Below are 21,732 nucleotides of genomic sequence, written 5' to 3'. Positions count from 1 at the left end.
TTTTTATTATTTATAGCAGGGGTGTCAAAAGTGTGCCCCGGAGGCCATTTGCGGCCCACAGCTAATGTTTTAAAGGCCCACGGCACATTCTAAAAATACTATTAAAATAAACAAAAACATAACAAAAGTGAAATAAAAAAGCTTAAAGGTTAAATGTAATTTAGAAAAAGTTGCAATGTTGACTAATAAAACAAAGCTGTTTTTTTTTTTCTTTCAAACTGTCATTGCTCAAAACATAATATTGAATCAAAATCAATGTTATTATGAATTATTGACCTATCCAAGGTTGTCATTACTTCACATCAAATATTCCACTAAGAAAAATATTTTTGGTGGAAGATTTTGCAAATTTGGTAAATAAATAACCCAAAAATTTATATTTTGTTGTTTTCTAACTGTACCGAAAATGAACCGAACCGTGACCTCTAAACCGAGGTACGTACCGAACCGAAATTTTTGTGTACCGTTACACCCCTAGGAAGCGCGGGAACTTTTACCTCAGAGCGTGGGGTGACACTGTGCGAGGGTGCAGTTCCACGCGCTCTCCTCATGAGCTAAATTGAATCCTGTCTCTGTTTAATTCCTTGCTTCTTGTCCTGTTTAATAGATAGTTCGGTTTTTGAACTTTACACGTACCTTTGTTTTTCTGTACCCTGTACGTGTCCTCTTCCCCGTCCCTTTAAAAGCACAAACACACACTTGCTTGAACTAGACGGCACTTTACCTGGCTGAGGTGCAGCGCCAAGCACAGCGTGGCGGCCACAGTGTCAACATCTGCTTCTGGTCCACCTAACACGGCGTGGAGGGACTTCTCGGACACCAGGGCCTAAAAAAAACACACGCCGATTAGTATGTGTGTGTGTGTGTGGTTACCGTGAACAATCCCGCTTGGCGGTGACATTCAATCCTGATGTTTGTCCAATAAAGTTGAGTGTGCTTTGATAGCGCATGAAAAGGACTGCAGCATCTCCAAACCAACACGGTATGAATTAGTAATGACATCATGCCCGGGCGCTGCTTGTAAAACAACACCACTCCGTGTTCCCCTTCCAGAGGCAACAGACTAAATTAGAGAAAGGAAGCCTTGCAATGGCGGAGTAAAAGACTTTATCAGAGAAGTAATGACTTCCATTAATTCCACTGAACAATGGCGATAAACAAGCCTCGTTTTAGGTTAAGTAGACATTAATGACACAACCATTACATAGATTAGACATCCACCCATGTATGAAAACTGTTAAATTAAAAGTTCTTTTTTATATGATATAAACGTTTACCTCTCAGTACAGCTCTTTAAAATGCAGTTAACCCTTTCAAGGTCCTCAAAGGGGTCATATTATGATGTCTAAAACACTTCCTTGGGATCTACAGCAGTGTTTTTTTTAACCGTAGGGCCCATTGTTGGGCCGCAAGCACCCCTTAGAACAGGCCTGGGCAATTATTTTGACTCAGGGGCCACATTTAGAGAAAAAAAATGTGTCTGGGGGCTGGTATATCTATTTTTAGGAACACTAATACAAAACCTCACAATAACGTCTGATTGAATGCTAAAAACGTTATGACAGACCGCCTTAAAAAACGTAATGGAATTTTACAATTTTCTATGAATGATAAAACACTGAATATTGACAAAATATGAACATCACACCCCCTTTATTTCTTTTTTTTTTTTCTTCTTTTTTTTCTACTTCAATTTAGTAACTTGTCATCAAAGAGTAAAAATGCTTTTCTTTCAATATGCATAATAACAAAAAGGGTAATATCTAAAAAATGGATAGCTGTTGATAGTCCAACTCATACTGACTGGTACACACAAGCTATGGAGATGATATCAGTAGAACAAACTGCATTTAGTTTAGATAATAATGAGTCATATTGGAATACGGGATCCATTATTTAAATTTGTTTCAACTAATAAATGAACCAAAATATGACTTATTATATAATAGAGGTAAATATTGCAGTTAACCCTTTCAAGGTCCTCAAAGGGGTCATATTATGATGTCTAAAACACTTCCTTGGGATCTACAGCAGTGTTTTTTAACCGTAGGGCCCGTTGTTGGGCCGCAAGCACCCCTTAGAACAGGCCTGGGCAATTATTTTGACTCGGGGGCCACATTTAGAGAAAAAAAATGTGTCTGGGGGCCGATACATCTCAATCAATCCAATCAATCCATTTTATTTACATAGCACATTTAAACAACAAAATGTTTCCAAAGTGCTGCACAACAATATTAAACACAATTAAAAACAATATAAAATATATCTAGTTTTAGGAACACTAATACAAAACCTCACAATAATGTCTGATTGAATGCTAAAAACGTTACGACAGACTGCCTTAAAAAACGTAATGGAATTTTACATTTTTCTATGAACGATAAAACACTGAATATTGACAAAATATGAACATCACATCCCCTTTCTTTCTTTTTTTTTTTTCTACTTCAATTTAGTAACATGTCATCAAAGAGTAAAAATGCTTTTCTTTCAATATGCATAATAACAAAAAGGGTAATATTTAAAAAATGGATAGCTGTTGATAGTCCAACTCATACTGACTGGTACACACAAGCTATGGAGATGATATCAGTAGAACAAACTGCATTTAGTTTAGATAATAATGAGTCATATTGGAATACGGGATCCATTATTTAAATTTGTTTCAACTAATAAATGAACCAAAATATGACTTATTATATCTTTGCGGAAAATGTTGGACTCGGTGTGTTGTCGGAATTATGGGATGTGATGCAAGTGTAAGCCACTGTGACACTATGGTTCATTTCTAATTTTTTTAGTATTTTTTATTAATGTTTTTAATGATGATATCAATTAGTTTTTTTTTTAATCACTGCTATTTTGAAATTATTACTAATATTGATGCTGTTGTCGATAATGTTCATTTTTGTTTCACTACATTTGGATTTGTGTGTCCTCAATTGCTCTCAATTGCTCTGTTTATTGTTGTTCTTAATATTAAGGTTTGGTTTTGGAATTGGATTGCATTGTTGTGGTGTATTGTTTTGTTGATTGATTAATAAATTCATAAAATAAAATAAAAACACACAAAAAAAAAACCTTTCGATCGACATATTTTAAAATCAAGTGAAACACAACAAAAATGCAACAAACAGTGAAATATGAACGCGAAGGGTACAAAATAAACCCACCGACAATCTGATATATCTGATATATCACTAAGCTTTAGAACTCTGTTGTGAAAATCTCCTTTCGCGTCTGTGGAAACGCTTCCCACCCACACTGCTTGGTGCCTCGTCTGAGCTGCTGTGACGTAGATTACCATAGTAACTAATTAGATTACCATAGTAACTAATTAGATGACCATAGTAACTAATTAGATTACCATAGCAACTGGTATATGATCCATAAGCGCAGATTCCAACCATTGAAATACTTTGTTTAGTTGAAGACTTACGGTCATTAGAAAACATCACTGCACATCATAATGGCAGCTACACTTTCCATCTTAAAGATCTAAAAAAATTATTTGGGAATGTCCGGCGGGCCAGATTGAAAAGCTCAACGGGCCGCATGTGGCCCCCGGGCCTTAGTTTGCCCGGGTCTGCCCTAGAAGGCCGCCAAAAAAAATATCTGTTTCTCAGCTGTGGTCCGTAGCAATCGTCAGTTGTAATACCCTTTTCCGCCACTTGTGGCAGCAATGACAATATCAAACAAACAGAAGAAGTCTGGAGCTTCCAAACTAAAGTTATAGAACAGTTTATTAAGCGCAAAAACACGGACTAAAGTGGTGAAGCTGTATTTTCATTTGCACTTAAAATGTATTGACAGTTTTTTTTTTTTAAATCAGTAGTATTTATTATTAATTTAGTTAGAACGTATTTATTTCAGCACTGCGTAATTCCATGGAAATAGATTTTTTATCAATTTATATAAGTTCCTTCTTTTGATTCATATTTATGTTTCTAATCAGCCTGGCATAAGTCTTGATAATAATCTTAGTGATTACCAGGGCTCAGAAAATCTGCAAAGACTCCTCCCACCCCCACCAAGGACTGTTTTCATTGCTGGACTCTAGAAAGAGGTTCCGCAGCCTCCGTAGCAGAACCTCCAGGTTCTGCAACAGCTTCTTCCCTCAGGCCGTAAGACTCTTGAACGCATCATAATAATCCCCTCAATTCCCCCAAAAAATGGATTAACTCGCTGGAATATAAAGACAATATAACATACATCCATAAACGTGGATGCATATGAAAAAGTGCAATATATTTATCTGTACAGTAATCTATTTATTTATATATGCACCTTATTGATTTTGTATCCTGCACTACCATGAGCTAATGCAACAAACTTTCGTTCTTATCTGTACTGTAAAGTTAAAATTTGAATGACAATAAAAAGGAAGTCTAAGTCTAACACATGGTTTTATATCATTTGTAAACTTTAAGTAGGTTAAATATAATTCCAGAGAACGATTAAAATCAAGAGTAAGATTACTAATTGAGTGTTAATATTTTAGTGGGACCCGGGCCCCTGTGTAGTGGAAAAGTTGGGCTCAATTGTCAGTGACAAATGGAGCTCAATTTTACACTCAGCAAACTCATCTCGCGGACCGGATCGAACGTGCTCGCGGGTCTTATCCGGTCCACAGACCGCATGTTTGACATCCCTGTTCTAGATGATAAACCATGCATCTCACCTGGACATGAGACGCCTGAGTAGGTATTCCGACAAATTGGTACACTTTGACAGCCATTTAGGACGAGAAGCTAGCGAGGACGATCACCAAAAGACACTTGTCCCCCCCACCCCGTTTCTTCGTGAGGATTAAGAGTCATTCTTCACCAAAATGGGAATATATGAACATTTCAGTAATCGGCATCCTAATGACAGCAGACCTTATACAGCAAGTGATGTTTTATCATGTTTGTTGGCTCTCATTAGGTCTGCAGTAAGTAATCAGGGATGAGAAGAAAAACAAGTGACCGTTTTTTAAATTAATGCGCCGTGTATGCTTTAAATCAGGGGTGTTCACACTTTTTCTGCAGGCGAGCTACTTTTCAATTGATCAAGTCGTGGGGATCTACCTCATTCATATATATAATTTATATTTACTTATTTATGAAATATATGTTTTTGTTAACAAGTTAAAGGTGTTTAATGATAATGCAAGCATGTTTAACACATATAGTTAATATTGTTAATACATTAAAGGTGTTTAATGATAATACAAGTATGTTTAATACATATAGTTAATATTGTTAACAAGTTAAAGGTGGTTAAAGATAATACAAGCATGTTTAACACATATAGTTAATATTGTTAACAACTTAAAGGTGTTTAAAGATAATACAAGCATGTTTAACACATATAGTTAATATTGTTAATAAGTTAAAGATGTTTAATGATAATACAAGCATGTTTAACACATATAGTTAATATTGTTAACAAGTTAAAGGTGGTTAAAGATAATACAAGCATGTTTAACACATATAGATTCATTTCTTTCATGAAGACAATAATATAAGTTGGTGTATTACCTGATTGTGATGACTTGCATTGATTGGAATCAGACAGTGGTGATGATAACGTCCGCATTTTCGAATGGAGGAGAAAAAAAGTCCTCCTTTCTGTCCAATACCACATGAAAGTGGTTGGTTTTTGGCATCTTATTTGTCCAGCTTCCGTACTCCTTTGTATACACTATACAAGAAATACATTGTCGGCAAACTCCGTAGCTTGCTAGCTTGTGCACGCCAGCTTTCTGAGACTCTTATTTTGGTAGCGCAGGCAGGATGAAGCACAGCTTTTATTGTGCAACTGTGCAGTCGGTCTTTGGAGTTTTGACGACAGGTACGGCGCCAGAGTCTGTTGAAATAAAGTGGTTCTCGCCTTCCAGTCGGTAATTTTAATGAGCTGGCAGCAGCCAGCGTCATCTCAGAAGACCCTCGGGTGCCGTGAATGTCAATCAAGTGACGAAAGTGACGTCATAGTGAAGATTTATGATCGCTCATTTTTAGGACTATTTTTTTAATGCCTGGCTGGTGATCGACTGACACACCCTCCGAGATCGACCGGTAGCTCGCGGTCGACGTAATGAACACCCCTGCTTTAAATGATCAAAATACGTAAATATTAAATGTTAATATAAGTGTGCGTGTTACTACAGTACATATATACTTACATCATGTATATAAAACCTCAATGGAGGTGTTTGGAAGTTTTTTTAAAGGGGAACATTATCACCAGACCTATGTAAGCGTCAATATATACCTTGATGTTGCAGAAAAAAGACCATATATTTTTTAACCGATTTCCGAACTCTAAATGGGTGAATTTTGGCGAATTAAACGCCTTTGTAATATTCGCTCTCGGAGCGATGACGTCACAATGTGACGTCACATCGGGAAGCAATCCGCCATTTTCTCAAACACCGAGTCAAATCAGCGCTGTTATTTTCCGTTTTTTCGACTGTTTTCCGTACCTTGGAGACATCATGCCTCGTCAGTGTGTGTTGTCGGAGGGTGTAACAACACGAACAGGGACGGATTCAAGTTGCACCAGTGGCCCAAAGATGCGAAAGTGGCAAGAAATTGGACGTTTGTTCCGCACACTTTACCGACGAAAGCTATGCTACGACAGAGATGGCAAGAATGTGTGGATATCCTGCGACACTCAAAGCAGATGCATTTCCAACGATAAAGTCAAAGAAATCTGCCGCCAGACCCCCATTGAATCTGCCGGAGTGTGTGAGCAATTCAGGGACAAAGGGCCTCCGTAGCACGGCAAGCAATGGCGGCAGTTTGTTCCCGCAGACGAGCGAGCTAAACCCCCTGGATGTCTTGGCTCACACCGTCCCTTATGCCACCGAAGATGATCAAGAGAAGAATATCGACCTAGCCTCCCTGGCCTGCTGACATCAACTCCAAAACTGGACAGATCAGCTTTCAGGAAAAGAGCGCGGATGAGGGTATGTCTACAGAATATATTAATTGATGAAAATTGGGCTGTCTGCACTCTCAAAGTGCATGTTGTTGCCAAATGTATTTCATATGCTGTAAACCTAGTTCATAGTTGTTAGTTTCCTTTAATGCCAAACAAACACATACCAATCGTTGGTTAGAAGGCGATCGCCGAATTCGTCCTCGCTTTCTCCCGTGTCGCTGGCTGTCGTGTGGTTTGTCGGTTTCGCTTGCATACGGTTCAAACCGATATGGCTCAATAGCTTCAGTTTCTTCTTCAATTTCGTTTTCGCTACCTGCCTCCACACTACAACCATCCGTTTCAATACATGCGTAATCTGTTGAATCGCTTAAGCCGCTGAAATCCGAGTCTGAATCCGAGCTAATGTCGCTATAGCTTGCTGTTCTTTCCGCCATGTTTGTTTGTGTTGGCTTCACTATGTGACGTCACAGGAAAATGGACGGGTGTATATAACGATGGTTAAAATCAGGCACTTTGAAGCTTTTTTTTTAGGGATATTGCGTGATGGGTAAAATTTTGAAAAAAACTTCGAAAAATATAATAAGCCACTGAGAACTGATTTTTAATGGTTTTAACCCTTCTGAAATTGTGATAAGGTTCCCCTTTAAGGGCTTTGTAGGCGGAATTGCGCGGCTCCCATAGGCTCCACTGTGCGAAAAACTTTGATCGCATTTATTTAATATTTAGAATGCAAAAAAACATCCATCGTCATGTCTCTCATAAGGATTGTGAACGATAGGCAAAAATCCCCAAAAAAGTGCACTTCCCCTTTAAGGGTTATGTTTTTCTTTCATTAATCACAACACACTTCCTTTCCTATAAAAGAGGAATAAAAGGTACTGCATGTACGCCTACAATCCCGCGCATTACACAACATTCCGTAAAGCCTCAAAGCCGAATCCACGACTGTACTTGTTCATTTAGATGGAAAATGCTGATAAAGGGAATCTTAAAGTCATCTGCCTCATGGTGTTAATTAACTTGTAGGATGATAAAAAATGCTGCATAGAATTAAAAAATTTTTTTTTTACCATTGGGGGTTTTTTCTATTGATTGAGCCCATTTACTAACGACTACACTTGGCTTTCTAAGTTACTTCTGTGCTACGCGCCCATGATGGTGAACACCCATGTCATCTCTTTTATCTGTAACTGTAAAATCGTCATCATTAAACACAACATGACTTCCTGCAACGGAGGGACATAAAAATGCTTTGCTCATGCTGTTAGTTGCTTATGATGACCGTCTCTTCATTGCAAGATTTTCCTGCCAAAATGAGCTTAAATCTCCAGTTATGATGCTTTCTGTTGATAAAGCGTTAGTGATACGCAGGTCAGGCGATGCAGAGCAATAGGGAAAAAAGAATAACATAAAACGAATAATATTTGTTAGGGGTGCACGACAAATACGGGACAGATGATTATCGGGCCGATGTTAGGAATTATGACGTCACCTGGATAAACCGATAACAAAAAATAGCTACGATAACCAATTAAAAACATAAACGCTTCAATGAGGTGAGATTATTAGGTGTGTTAGGGTGAGCAAATTAAACGCTCCTGTTCTCTTGCTTGTGCTGTAAACGGCCAGCTGTAAACTTCCCCTAAGGCAGGGGTCGGCAACCCAAAATGTTGAAAGAGCCATATTGGACCAAAAATACAAAAACAAATCTGTCTTGAGCCGCAACAAATTAAAAGCCATATTACATACAGATAGTGTGTCATGAGATATAAATTGAATTAAGAGGACTTAAAGGAAACTAAATGAGCTCAAATATAGCTACAAATGAGGCATAATGATGCAATATGTACATATAGCTAGCCTAAATAGCATGTTAGCATCGATTAGCTTGCAGTCATGCAGTGACCAAATATGTCTGATTAGCACTCCACACAAGTCAATAACATCAACAAAACTCACCTTTCATGCACAACGTTAAAAGTTTGGTGGACAAAATGAGACAGAAAAAGAAGTGGCATAAAACACGTCCTCGAAAGTCGGAGAAAGTTATACATGTAAACAAACTACGGTGAGTTCAAGGACCGCCAAAATTAGTAGGACAAAACGGCGCTCGCCAAATACTCGAATCAGTGAAGCATGTTTAATATAAACAGTGTGCTTTGTAACAATTAGGGATGCTTGTGTCATGTTTGTCCTCCTACAGAAACCATATTAAAACAAAAAATAGATTTTTTTCCCCTCATCTTTTTCCATTTTTCATACATTTTTTAAAAAGCTCCAGAGAGCCACTAGGGCGGCGCTAAAGAGTCGCATGCGGCTCGCCGACCCCTGCCCTAAGGCCATGTCTACACTAAGTCGTTTAACCCCTTAAACAAATAATTATTTAGCCTAAGCCCCGTTTCAGCCACACTAAACCATCGTTTAAGGTCCCCCTCCTCGGACAATTTTTTACATGGGTAAGTCAATCAATCAATCAATCAATCAATGTTTATTTATACAGCCCTAAATCACAAGTGTCTCAAAGGGCTGCACAAGCCACAACGACATCCTCGGTTGAGATCCCACATCAGGGCAAGGAAAAACTCAACCCAGTGGGATGACAATGAGAAACCTTGGAGAGGACCTCCCGGTAACAGTTAGAGAAGCTTTTAAGTCCCATCTTAAAACTCATTTGTATACTCTAGCCCAGTGGTCCCCAACCAGTAACGGTCCACGGATCGATCGGTACCGGGCCGCACAAGAAATAAATAAAAAATAAAAAATAAAAAATAAAAATGTTTATTTTTATTTTTTTTTTAATCATTCGGTTGTTAATATTTCTGGTCCCTACATTATATATCAATATATATCAATACAGTCTGCAGGGATACTGTCCGTAAGCACACATGATTGTATTTTTTTATGACAAAAAAAATAAAAATTTAATAAACCCCCCCCCGAGCGTTGACCGGTCCGCAGCTACAAAAAGGTTGGAGACCACTGTTCTAGTCTTTAAATAGACCCCCTTTTAGACCAGTTGATCTGCCGTTTCTTTTCTGCTTTGCCCCCCTCTCCTTCGTGGGGGGGGGCACAGGTTTGGTGGCCACAGATGTAGCGCTGGCTGTCCAAATTCGGGACCTGGGGTGGACCGCTCGTCTGTGCATCGGTTAGGGACGTCTCTGCGCTGCTGACCTGTCTCCGCTCGGTATGGTCTCTTGCTGGCCCCACTATGGACTCGACTCTCACTATTATGTTAGATCCACTATGGACTGGACTCTCACTATTATGTTAGATAGAGCCACTATGGACTGGACTCTCACTATTATGTTAGATCCACTATGGACTGGACTCTCACTATTATGTTAGATTCACTATGGACTGGACCCTCACTATTATGTTAGAGCCACTATGGACTGGACTCTCACTATTATGTTAGATCCACTATGGACTGGACTCTCACTATTATGTTAGATCCACTATGGACTGGACTCTCACTATTATATTAGATCCACTATGGACTGGACTCACACTATTATGTTAGATCCACTATGGACTGGACTCACACTATTATGTTAGATCCACTATGGACTGGACTCTCACTATTATGTTAGATCCACTATGGACTGGACTCTCACTATTATGTTAGATCCACTATGGACTGAACTCTCACTATTATGTTAGATCCACTATGGACTGGACTCTCACTATTATGTTAGATCCACTATGGACTGGACTATCACTATTATGTTAGAGCCACTATGGACTGGACTCTCACTATTATGTTAGATCCACTATGGACTGGACTCTCACTATTACGTTAGATCCACTATGGACTGGACTCTCACTATTATGTTAGATCCACTATGGACTGGACTCTCACTATTACGTTAGATCCACTATGGACTGGACTCACACTATTATGTTAGATCCACTATGGACTGGACTCTCACTATTATGTTAGAGCCACTATGGACTGGACTCTCACTATTATGTTAGATCCACTATGGACTGGACTCACACTACTACGTTAGATCCACTATGGACCGGACTCTCACTATTACGTTAGATCCACTATGGACTGGACTCTCACTATTATGTTAGATCCACTATGGACTGGACTCTCACAATATTATGCTATATCCACTCGACGTCCATTGCACCGGTCGCCCAGGGTCCCAGGTACCCACATCTGTGGTCCTCTCCAAGGTTTCTCATTGTCCCATTGGGTTGAGTTTTTCCTTGCCTTGATGTGGGATCTGAGCCGAGGATGTCGTTGTGGCTTGTGCAGAACTTTGAGACACTCACGATTTAGGGCTATATAAGTAAACATTGATTGATTGATTGAACAATGTGACTATTTATGAGAAAATGCATACATAATGTAGCATCAACCAATTGATTTTTTTGACAGTTTTAAAACTCTCAGCTATGACTCTCCTCACAGAAAAAGCTGTCCGAGTTGTACTAAACAGAACTCTTAAACATCACAAATAACATCACGCTGGATTAGTTTCAATCAAGAAGAAGAAGATGTTGCCTGTGCATGCATGCACTACATCACCATGGCAACGCATACACATGACAAGCAATGCCTTGATTGATACGCCTTTTCAAAATTTAAACCCTTTTTCATGGATTTCAATGACGTTCACAAGTGTTAAAAAAAACAACAACTCCATGTTCTATGATTTTCACACAGCCAAATTGCAGCACTTTCAGCTAATTGACACGGAGCGGGCGCGTCCGCAGGCTGGATTGAAGAATAAGAATAAGAAAAACGTGCACAACTTCAAGCATGTAAAAAAACTAAACACTTGAGCCCAGTTTCAGAAACATGTCGTAATGCTCTGAATCAGGGGTGTCAAACTCAAATACAGAGTGGGCCAAAATTTAAAACCGAACAAAGCCGCGGGCCAAGGTTGAACAAATGAACCTTTTAATAGGGACCCAAACACGTTTTGCATTGAATATTGAACAAGCAAGGCTTATATAACTTTATAGTGACATGCAAAATCGAGTTTCAAATAATAATAATAATAAAAAAATATCAATGGCATATCAAATACAATTTAAATAAAAACTGAATGCTTCTTTTCTATTTGCAACCTTCTAAGGTAAATATCAACATTAACTTTTTCCACAGGCTAATAAATCAAAAATAATATAATGAATAAACCAACATTCAGGACTTTAAACTGCTCAGTTTGCAACACACTGATCTAATCTGATGTGCCCAAGCCAGATACCTGCCATCTTTTCTTGGATGCTAGTTCATTAATGTCGGGGCTCAGGCTTTGAGCTGAGGCAACCTTCATTATCGAACGAAGGTGTTCATCAGTCATTATATCTCGTATTCCACCCGGACCACAGTCTTGGGGGCGTGCTTTAAAGGCACTGCCTTTAACGTACTCTACGAGCTGTCGTCACGTCCGCTTTTCATCCATTCTAACAACGTGCCGGCCCAGTCACAAGATATGTGCAGCTTCCGTACGCTCACTCACATGAATGCCATGCATACTTGACCAACAGCGATACAGGTTACACTGAGGGTGCGTGTATAAATAACTTTAACACTGTTAGAAATATGCGCCGCACTGTGAACCCACACCGAACAAGAATGACAAACACATTTCGGGAGAACATCCGCACCGTAACACAACATAAACACAACAGAACAAATACCCAGAATCCCATGCAGCCCTAACTCTTCCGGGCTGCAATATACACCCCCGCTACCACCAAACCCCGCTGTATATAATCGGCGGGCCAAATTTGAATGACAAAAAGGTAAGACCACAAATGGTTTTCAATTTTACATGTTACATTTTTACAAAAGTGAATTGTTCTTTTTTTGTGTGAATCCTATAATGAGCACCCTGTGCTAACATTGATTCGAGCACTAAAATGTAAAGTTGTTTTTTTTTTTATTCCAAAGGCCTCAGTGCCTTATCAACCATAAACCTCGGCCCTCGTCGGGGACATTAATGTGCCGGAGGGGGATGAAGTTAAAGAAGAAAAGAGGAAATGAGGGTGGTAAAAAGGCAGAAGTGGTATGATTTAAGTGAGGATGAGGAGTAAAGTGATGAGAGTAAAGCAATGAGGCCAGGAAGAGACTTATTAAAAAAAAAAAGAAGAAAAAAAAGTAGGCTTGGATGGGGAAAAGGGATGCAGAAATGTGATAGTGGAGATGTGAACACATGAGGAAGAATGAGTGCAGGGCTGAGAAGAGGAGGAGGGTAAATCAATAGTGGTCAGCCAGAGAAAGGAAGTGATGCATTAGTGGGAGAAAATTCCACTTAGTGTCTTTTCTCGTGTGTGTGTGTGTGTGCGTGTGTGTGAGATCACACACTGTATGTGATAGCATTCAATGTGCAGCACTATAATGACACCCGTCATTAGAGCATACCCCAGTAAGCATGCTGAGAGACAAACCTTCACACTGATGCCAATGTGGGCCAAAAAAACCCACAGACTAACTGAGAGCATCAAGCAGTGCCATCTGAGAGACATGAGTTCCCACTAATTCTGCGGTGGCTTGAGACATTTCACTGACTCAATAGTGAGAGACGACATTTTCTAACGAATCTAATCTGGGTCTGAGAAACGACACATTCCAACCGATGTCAGAGTGTATTCAAATATTGTGTGGAATGCTGAGAGACATTGAATCGATCAACGTATTAATCTATGACACAGATTGATACATTCTATGTAGTGCTGTCAAATAGTAATTATTTTATTCAAATTAATCACATTTTTGAATTGTGGTTAGTCATAGCTCCTCTGTGGCAGGGCCCCGGGGGTGGATGAGGTTCGCCCGGAGTTCCTTAAAGGGGAACATTATCACCAGACCTATGTAAGCGTCAATATATACCTTGACGTTGCAGAAAAAAGACCATATATTTTTTTAACCGATTTCCGAACTCTAAATGGGTGAATTTTGGCGAATTAAACGCCTTTCTAATATTCGCTCTCGGAGCGTCACATTGTGACGTCACATCGGGAAGCAATCCACCATTTTCTCAAACACCGAGTCAAATCAGCTCTGTTATTTTCCGTTTTTTCGACTGTTTTCCGTACCTTGGAGACATCATGCCTCGTCGGTGTGTTGTCGGAGGGTGTAACAACACGAACAGGGACAGATTCAAGTTGCACCAGTGGCCCAAAGATGCGAAAGTGGCAAGAAATTGGACGTTTGTTCCGCACACTTTACCGACGAAAGCTATGCTACGACAGAGATGGCAAGAATGTGTGGATATCCTGCGACACTCAAAGCAGATGCATTTCCAACGATAAAGTCAAAGAAATCTGCCGCCAGACCCCCATTGAATCTGCCGGAGTGTGTGAGCAATTCAGGGACAAAGGACCTCGGTAGCGCGGTAAGCAATGGCGGCAGTTTGTTCCCGCAGACGAGCGAGCTAAACCCCCTGGATGTCTTGGCTCACACCGTCCCTTATGCCACCGAAGATGATCAAGAGAAGAATATCGACCCTAGCTTCCCTGGCCTGCTGACATCAACTCCAAAACTGGACAGATCAGCTTTCAGGAAAAGAGAGCGGATGAGGGTATGTCTACAGAATATATTAATTGATGAAAATTGGGCTGTCTGCACTCTCAAAGTGCATGTTGCTGCCAAATGTATTTCATATGCTGTAAACCTAGTTCATATTTGTTAGTTTCCTTTAATGCCAAACAAACACATACCAATCGTTGGTTAGAAGGCGATCGCCGAATTCGTCCTCGCTTTCTCCCGTGTCGCTGGCTGTCGTGTCGTTTTTGTCGGTTTCGCTTGCATACGGTTCAAACCGATATGGCTCAATAGCTTCAGTTTCTTCTTCAATTTCGTTTTCGCCACCTGCCTTTAGACTACAACCATCCGTTTCAATATATGCGTAATCTGTTGAATCGCTTAAGCCGCTGAAATCAGAGTCTAAATCCGAGCTAATGTCGCTATAGCTTGCTGTTCTATGCGCCATGTTTGTTTGTGTTGGCATCACTATGTGACGTCACAGGAAAATGGACGGGTGTGTATATAACGATGGTTAAAATCAGGCACTTTGAAGCTTTTTTTAGGGATATTGCGTGATGGGTAAAATTTTGAAAAAAACTTCGAAAAATAAAATAAGCCGCTGGGAACTGATTTTTAATGGTTTTAACCCTTCTGAAATTGTGATAATGTTCCCCTTTAAGGCTGTGGATGCTGTGGGGCTGTCTTGGTTGACAAGACTCTGCAGCATTGCGTGGACTTCGGGGGCGGTGCCTCTGGATCTTCTATTTAAGAAGGGGAACGGGAGGGTGTGTTCCAACTATCGTGGGACCACAGTCCTCATCCTTCCCTGTAAGGTCTATTTAGGTGTACCGGAGAGGAGGCTAGGCCGGATTCAGGAGGAGCAGTGTGGTTTTGGTCCTGGTACTCTCGACATGATCGTTGAGGGTGCATGGGAGTTTGCCCAACTGGTCTACATATGCTTTGTGGACATGGAGAAGGTATTCGATGGTGGCTCTCGGAAGTCCTGTGGAGAGTGCTCAGAGAGTATGGGGTATCAGACCGACTGATTGTGGCAGTCCGCTCCCTGTATGCTCATTTTATTACCTATTCTGTGTTATATGTGTTTTATGTTGCACGATTGCACCATGAAAAATTCCTAGTTTGGGAACGCGTTCTCAAACAATGGCAATAAAAACTATTCAGATTCTGATTCTGATTGTCAGAGCCTGGTCCGCATTGCCGGCAGTAAGTCGGACCCGTTTCCAGTGAGGGTTGGACTCCTCCAGGGCTGCCCTTTGTCACCGATTCTGTTAACAACTTTTATGGACAGAATTTCTAGGCGCATGCAGGGCAATAAGGGGATTCGGTTTCGTGGCAGTAGGATTAGGTGTCTGCTTTTTGAGAATGATGTGGTCCTACTGGCTTCATCTGACCAGGATCTTCACCTCTCACCCGATCGGTTCGTCGCTGTGTGAAGCGACTGGGATGAAAATCAGCACTTCCAAGTCCGAGTCCATGGTTGTCGCCCGGAAAAGGGTGGAGTGCCATCTCCTATCTTGCCCCAAGTGGAGGAGTTAAAGTACCTCACCTACGGTCATGAGCTTTGGGTTGTGACTGAAAGGACAAGATCATGAGTACGAGCGGTTGAAATGAGTTTCCTCCATCGGGTGGCGGGGCTCTCCCTTAGAGATAGGGTGAGGAGCTCTGTCATTCAGGAGGAGCTCAGAGTAAAGCCGCTGTTCCTCCGCATCGAGAGGAGCCAGATGAGGTTCAAGTTAAAGTCCCTACGATCATCACACACACACACTGGGTGTGGTGAAATTTGTCCTCTGCATTTGACCCATCCCCATGTTCACCTCCTGGGAGGTGAGGTGAGCAGTGAGCAGCAGCAGCGTGCGCCGCAATCAGGAATCATTTTGCCGATTTAACCCCCAATTCCAACCCTTGATGCTGAGTGCTAAGCAGGGAGGCAATGGGTCCCATTTTTATAATCTTTGGTATGACTCAGCCGGGGTTTGAACTCATGACCTTCCAGTCTCAGGGCGGACACTCTAACCACAAGGCCACTGAGGTGGTTCGGCCATTTGGTCAGAATGCCCCGTTTAGAGCGTGTCCGACTGGTAGGAGACCACGGGGAAGACCCAGGAGAGACTATGTCTCCCGGCTGGCCTGGGAACGCCTCAGGATCTCCCGAGAAGAGCTGGACGAAGTAGCTGAGGAGTGGGAAGTCTGGGCTTCTCTACTTAAGCCACAGCCCTCGCGACCCGACTTCGGATAAGCGTAAAAAGATGGGTGGATGGCATAATTAATCACTGTAAATTACTTGTTTGCATAATTGATATAAACCTTAAAACATGCAATTTTACTGTGAGAATGTCATATACAAACATTTAAAGTATTACTATTTACATACATCATTTATTTGCTCAAAACTTGCTAACAGTGTTATCTCAAGTCCCATCGGGATGTTTTTTTAAATGAAATTTATCGCCGAGCACACCAATCGGCATCTCCTCACTCATCTTTGTACTGACGTACAGAGGTGGATAGTAACGCGCTACATTTACTCCGTTACATCTACTTGAGTAACTTTTGGGATAAATTGTACTTCTAAGAGTAGTTTTAATGCAACATACACATACACAATGCAACATACTTATACTTGATTATATTTATAGAGAAGAAACGCTACTTTTACTCCGCTCCATTTATCTACATTCAGCTCGCTACTCGCTACTGATTTTTATCGATCTGTTAATGCACGCTTTGTTTGTTTTGGTTTGTCAGACAGACCTTCAAAGTAGGATCTATCGCATGGCTGCGTTTCACCAATCAAATACAGTCACTGGTGACGTTTCACTGCGTTTCACCAATCAAACAGAGCCAGGCGGTCACGTGATTAACTGCACATAAAGTTTCAGCGACAACAGGCTTAAGCTTACATGAACTCAACGTCAAATTTGAGGAAGCACATCCCGGTAAGTAACGTTAGTAGATATTTTGGCTGTCACCGTAGGCTGATGTTAGCTTCCCTGCTATGAATCACTGTCAAATGTACATCGTGTGGGGACATTTATTAACGCACTGCAGCCTCTTAGAGACACACACACACACACAGAAACACCAATCAGAAGTGCACAGTGTGTTCCCAGGTGCAGCCCACACCTATCAGTTTATGGTTTGCGTAAAGACTAACTTGTTATTTTCCTTTGTAATCTCTGCTTACTGAGCTTATGGTGCTGTTAAGTTATTGTGGCTCAATTTGCCTTAAATTTTTTTATGTTAATATATTGTTTAGTATATATTATTGTTTTAGTTGCTTAAGAGATATTCCTGGCTCTGAATTTGCTCATTGCTATTTTTATGTTTTTGTGCATTATTTGTTGCCGTCATCATTAAACGAACAGGTTACTCATCAATTACTCAGTACTTGAGTAGTTTTTTTCACAACATACTTTTTACTTTTACTCAAGTAAATATTTGGGTGACTACTCCTTACTTTTACTTGAGTAATAAATCTCTAAAGTAACAGTACTCTTACTTGAGTACAACTTTTGGCTACGCTACCCACCTCTGCTGACGTATGCATTGACCTGTTCACTGACTGACTGTATAACAACCCACGTCGCCTTTTGGGTAACCATCCACGGTAAAATTAAAGGAGTATGTGCGGTCAAAATAACTTGAGTGATAAATCTACAGAATGCTGAGAAACAGACATTCCCAATTATGTTGTACTCGTGTATGAATGCTGAGAGATGAGCATCCCTACTGATGTTACTAAGGGTAAAATAATTGAATGCTGACAGATGGATATTCGCTGATATTGGTCCAGTTCATGAAATTGTTGAAGTAAATGCAGAGATACAAGCACTCCCACTGACGCAACCGTGTGAACGCTTAAAAATAAACCCTTTCAGATGCACATGATACAACTTGCTGTAACCTACGATGATTTAGAGTGAAGCCAACAATTAGACTTCTTTCCACAAGTTCTCCCTCGTGCCTTATCGCGATCACTTCCCGATTTAAAGACCCAATCAGATCGCTCCATCAAAGTGCGTCTGCGTGGGAACAATGCTGAAAGTCCACTCAGCACATTGTTTCATGTCCATGCCAAGCGCTGCAGAGCTCCTACAGCAGTGAGCGAGAGGTACGAGTCGGGGTAATTAGGAGTATGGATGCTCTGGATGGTGGCCATGGACGGCCAATGACAGAGAGAGGCCAGCAGAGATGAATCATCCACACTTACCTTGGAGAGTGTCAGGATGCATGTGGAAAGGATAACATCACACTTGATACGTTTTTTTAATGCCACTTATCACCTTACTTGCATTCTGGTTTTTTAGATTTACTTAGGGCTAAAATGCCAATCCACCTGAAAGTGGTTCAAGAGAAATCAAAACCAATCACGTTGTGAGGACACAGCCCTTCAAGCGTAAAATTCATTTTGACAATCGACACACAGCAAGTAATATAGCTCAAACTTTTTTAAATTTCGCAAATTGAGCCCTTATAACAGGCCCGTGAGGTGATATCAAATTAACACTAGAGCTGGCCCGCCGATTATATACAGCAGCGGTGCCACGGGACACCGCTAATTCTCATACTTGCCAAACCTCCCGGGAGACTCCCAAATGTCATTGCCCCTCCTGAGAATTGTAACGTCCCGGAAGAGTTAGTGCTGCAAAGGGTTCTGGGTATTTGTTCTGTTGTGGTTATGTTGTGTTACTGTGCGGATGTTCTCCCAAAATGTGTTTGTCATTCTTGTTTGGTGTGGATTCACAGTGTGGCGCATATTTCTAACAGTGTTAAAGTTGTTCATACGGCCACTCTCAGTGTAAACTGTATCGCTGTTGATGAAGTATGCTTTGCAGTTACGTGTGTGTGCGTGCTGAAGTCGCTCATATCTTGTGACTGGGCGGGCACCTTGTTAGAAGGACTGAAAAGCGGACGTGACGACAGCTCGTAGAGGATGTTAAAAGCAGTGCCTATAAGGCACACCCCCAAGACTGTGGAATACGAGATATAATGACTGATGAACACCTTCGTTCGATAATGAAGGTTGCCTCAGCTCAAAGCCTGAGCCCCGACATTAATGAACTAGCATCCAAGAAAAGATGGCAGGTATCTGGCTTGGGCACATCAGATTAGATCAGTGTGTTGCAAATTGAGCAGTTTAAAGTCCTGAATGGTTGGTTTATTCATTATTTTATTTTCAAATTTATTAGCCTGTGGAAAAAGTTAATGTTGATATTTACCTTGATATTTTTTAATTAGTATTATTATTATTAGAAACTCGATTTTGCATGTCACTATAAAGTTATATAAGCCTTGCTTGTTCAATATTTAATGCAAAACTTGTTTGGGTCCCTATCAAAAAGGATAATTTGTTCAACCTTGGCCCGCGGCTTTGTTCAGTTTTAAATTTTGGCCCACTCTGTATTTGAGTTTGACACCCCTGCCTTATAATGTCAGCACTGTTCGATCTTAAACAATTTTTTAGGATTGTTGAATTAATTTCCGCTCATATTAAATCATAAAACTTTTAAAGAACTGTACATGTGACATTTAGTTCAAAGACTATTTTCCATCCATCCATCTTCTACTGCTTGTCCCTTTTGGGGTGGCGGGGGGTGCTGGAGCCTATCTCAGCTGCATTCGGGCGGAAGGCGGGGTACACCCTGGACAAGTCGCCACCTCATCGCAGGGCCAACATTCACACTCACATTCACACTCTCGGGCCAATTTTGTGTTGCAATCGGAATTTACTTGACAAAATTATGACAAAAGTCATCATTTTACTCTAAATATTTCACTATTTTACAAAAACAAAAACAAAAATTGGCAATATTGTGATAGGTCACCATTTTGCATTAAAAAGTAATAATTTTACATAAAGAAGAAATGTTTTACAAGAAAATATTGCAATATTACAGAAACAAAAAGAATATGAGAAATTGTTCCCAATTATATAAGGAAAAAGTCGACACATTGTGAGAAAATGACTGCTTTTAGTAAAAAAAATTTTTTTTAAATGTTTTGTTTGTAATTGATTTTTAATCTTCATTAGTTACTTCAAGTTATTACAGTATGTCTTTATATACAAATTATTAATTTTTTGGTATTCATTTTGGCCAAAGGGGGCGCTTTTCAATTTCTTCCACACACTTGTTATTTCATATGTTGCCCAGAGGGGGAGCACTCTATTTTTAGTCTGGTTAATTATAATCTTGCAAAAACACTTTGTTTGCGGTCCTGATCTTTTGTTTTGCTTTTCATTGCATTTCTAAAGCCTCATGGCCCTAATCGACTGCTTAATCAATCAAACGTAATTTACAAAGCGCTTTTCATACATTAAAAAATGCAACACAAAGTGCTTTACAGACTTAAAAACAATGCTCGATAACCCACATCCTTCAACAATCGCACGCAGAATGTCCCACCTGATTCCAAACTGTAAATATGAAAAATTACACTCTTTTTATCCAAAATTAAATACAGACCATTTACCATTTAAACATTTTAGTTACCGTATAATGGTAGTCAACAGAGACTTTTTTGTGCTGCTATGAAGTTTGTAATTTGACAAAGCAAAAATATGAACAAGGCATAAAATGACATTTTATCACTTATCTTATATATATATTTAGGCCTGATCTTTAACATGTAAAAAATGGATGATAACTCAGTTCATGCATTTTTTTTCCAAAAAACCCCCCAAAAAACTGACATCATTGGATCGAATTGGCATTCAAAGAGATGACATGTTTGATATTTTTATTTAGGACTGAAGTTAATTAAACGATTTGAGCAAAAAGAGTAGAGAACAGTATGAATCCAACATGTTTTTATACAGTACATTTAACTTCCTGAGGTCATTTTTGTTTATATATTGAAAGTATTTTAAATGAAAATATAACCAAATAAACATTTATTTTTTTTAACTATTTGAAAGAAATAATTACATTTGGAGTAACATAACCAAAGTTATGGCCAAAAATAGAGCAAACATTTTGCTCAAAGGACAAAATAGTCCCCCAATATACTCTGAGGGTTAAAAAACAGGTAAACGTAGAAAATAAATGCATTGTACAGTCAAAGGGAAACTGCACTTTATTTTTTAGAGTTTTGCCTATTATTCACAATCCCTATGTAAGGCAAGAGTACGTATGTTTTTCTTTTTTATGCATTCTTACTGATAAATAAACAATAGTAAAAGTCAGCTAACAATGGACTCAATAGGAGTTGCTCCAGTCCGCCTGTAGAGCAATCTAAAAAACCTCCAAAAACATTTACATACATGTGTAATGACACTTTCATAATAACATGTAAAA

General features: G+C 39.9%; 1 protein-coding gene across 5 annotated transcripts in view; it reads right to left on the bottom strand.

Moving 5' to 3' along the window:
* LOC133578811 (uncharacterized) overlaps positions 1–21,732 on the bottom strand; it is a 180,012-nt gene that overhangs the window by 150,680 nt on the left and 7,600 nt on the right. For all 5 annotated transcript variants that reach the window (XR_009811881.1, XM_061933304.1, XM_061933319.1 and 2 more), the window contains exon 2: positions 725–826. Coding sequence is in view for 4 of the 5 variants with exons in the window: in XM_061933304.1 (XP_061789288.1) it covers positions 725–826 (102 nt within the window). In the remaining variant the exon portion in view is untranslated. The remainder of the gene's footprint in view (positions 1–724; positions 827–21,732) is intronic.

This window comes from Nerophis lumbriciformis, linkage group LG03 (genome assembly GCF_033978685.3).
Source record: "Nerophis lumbriciformis linkage group LG03, RoL_Nlum_v2.1, whole genome shotgun sequence".
NCBI lineage: Eukaryota > Metazoa > Chordata > Actinopteri > Syngnathiformes > Syngnathidae > Nerophis > Nerophis lumbriciformis.
Note: the sequence above shows the minus strand (reverse complement) of the source record. Positions and strands in the feature narration are given on the sequence as shown.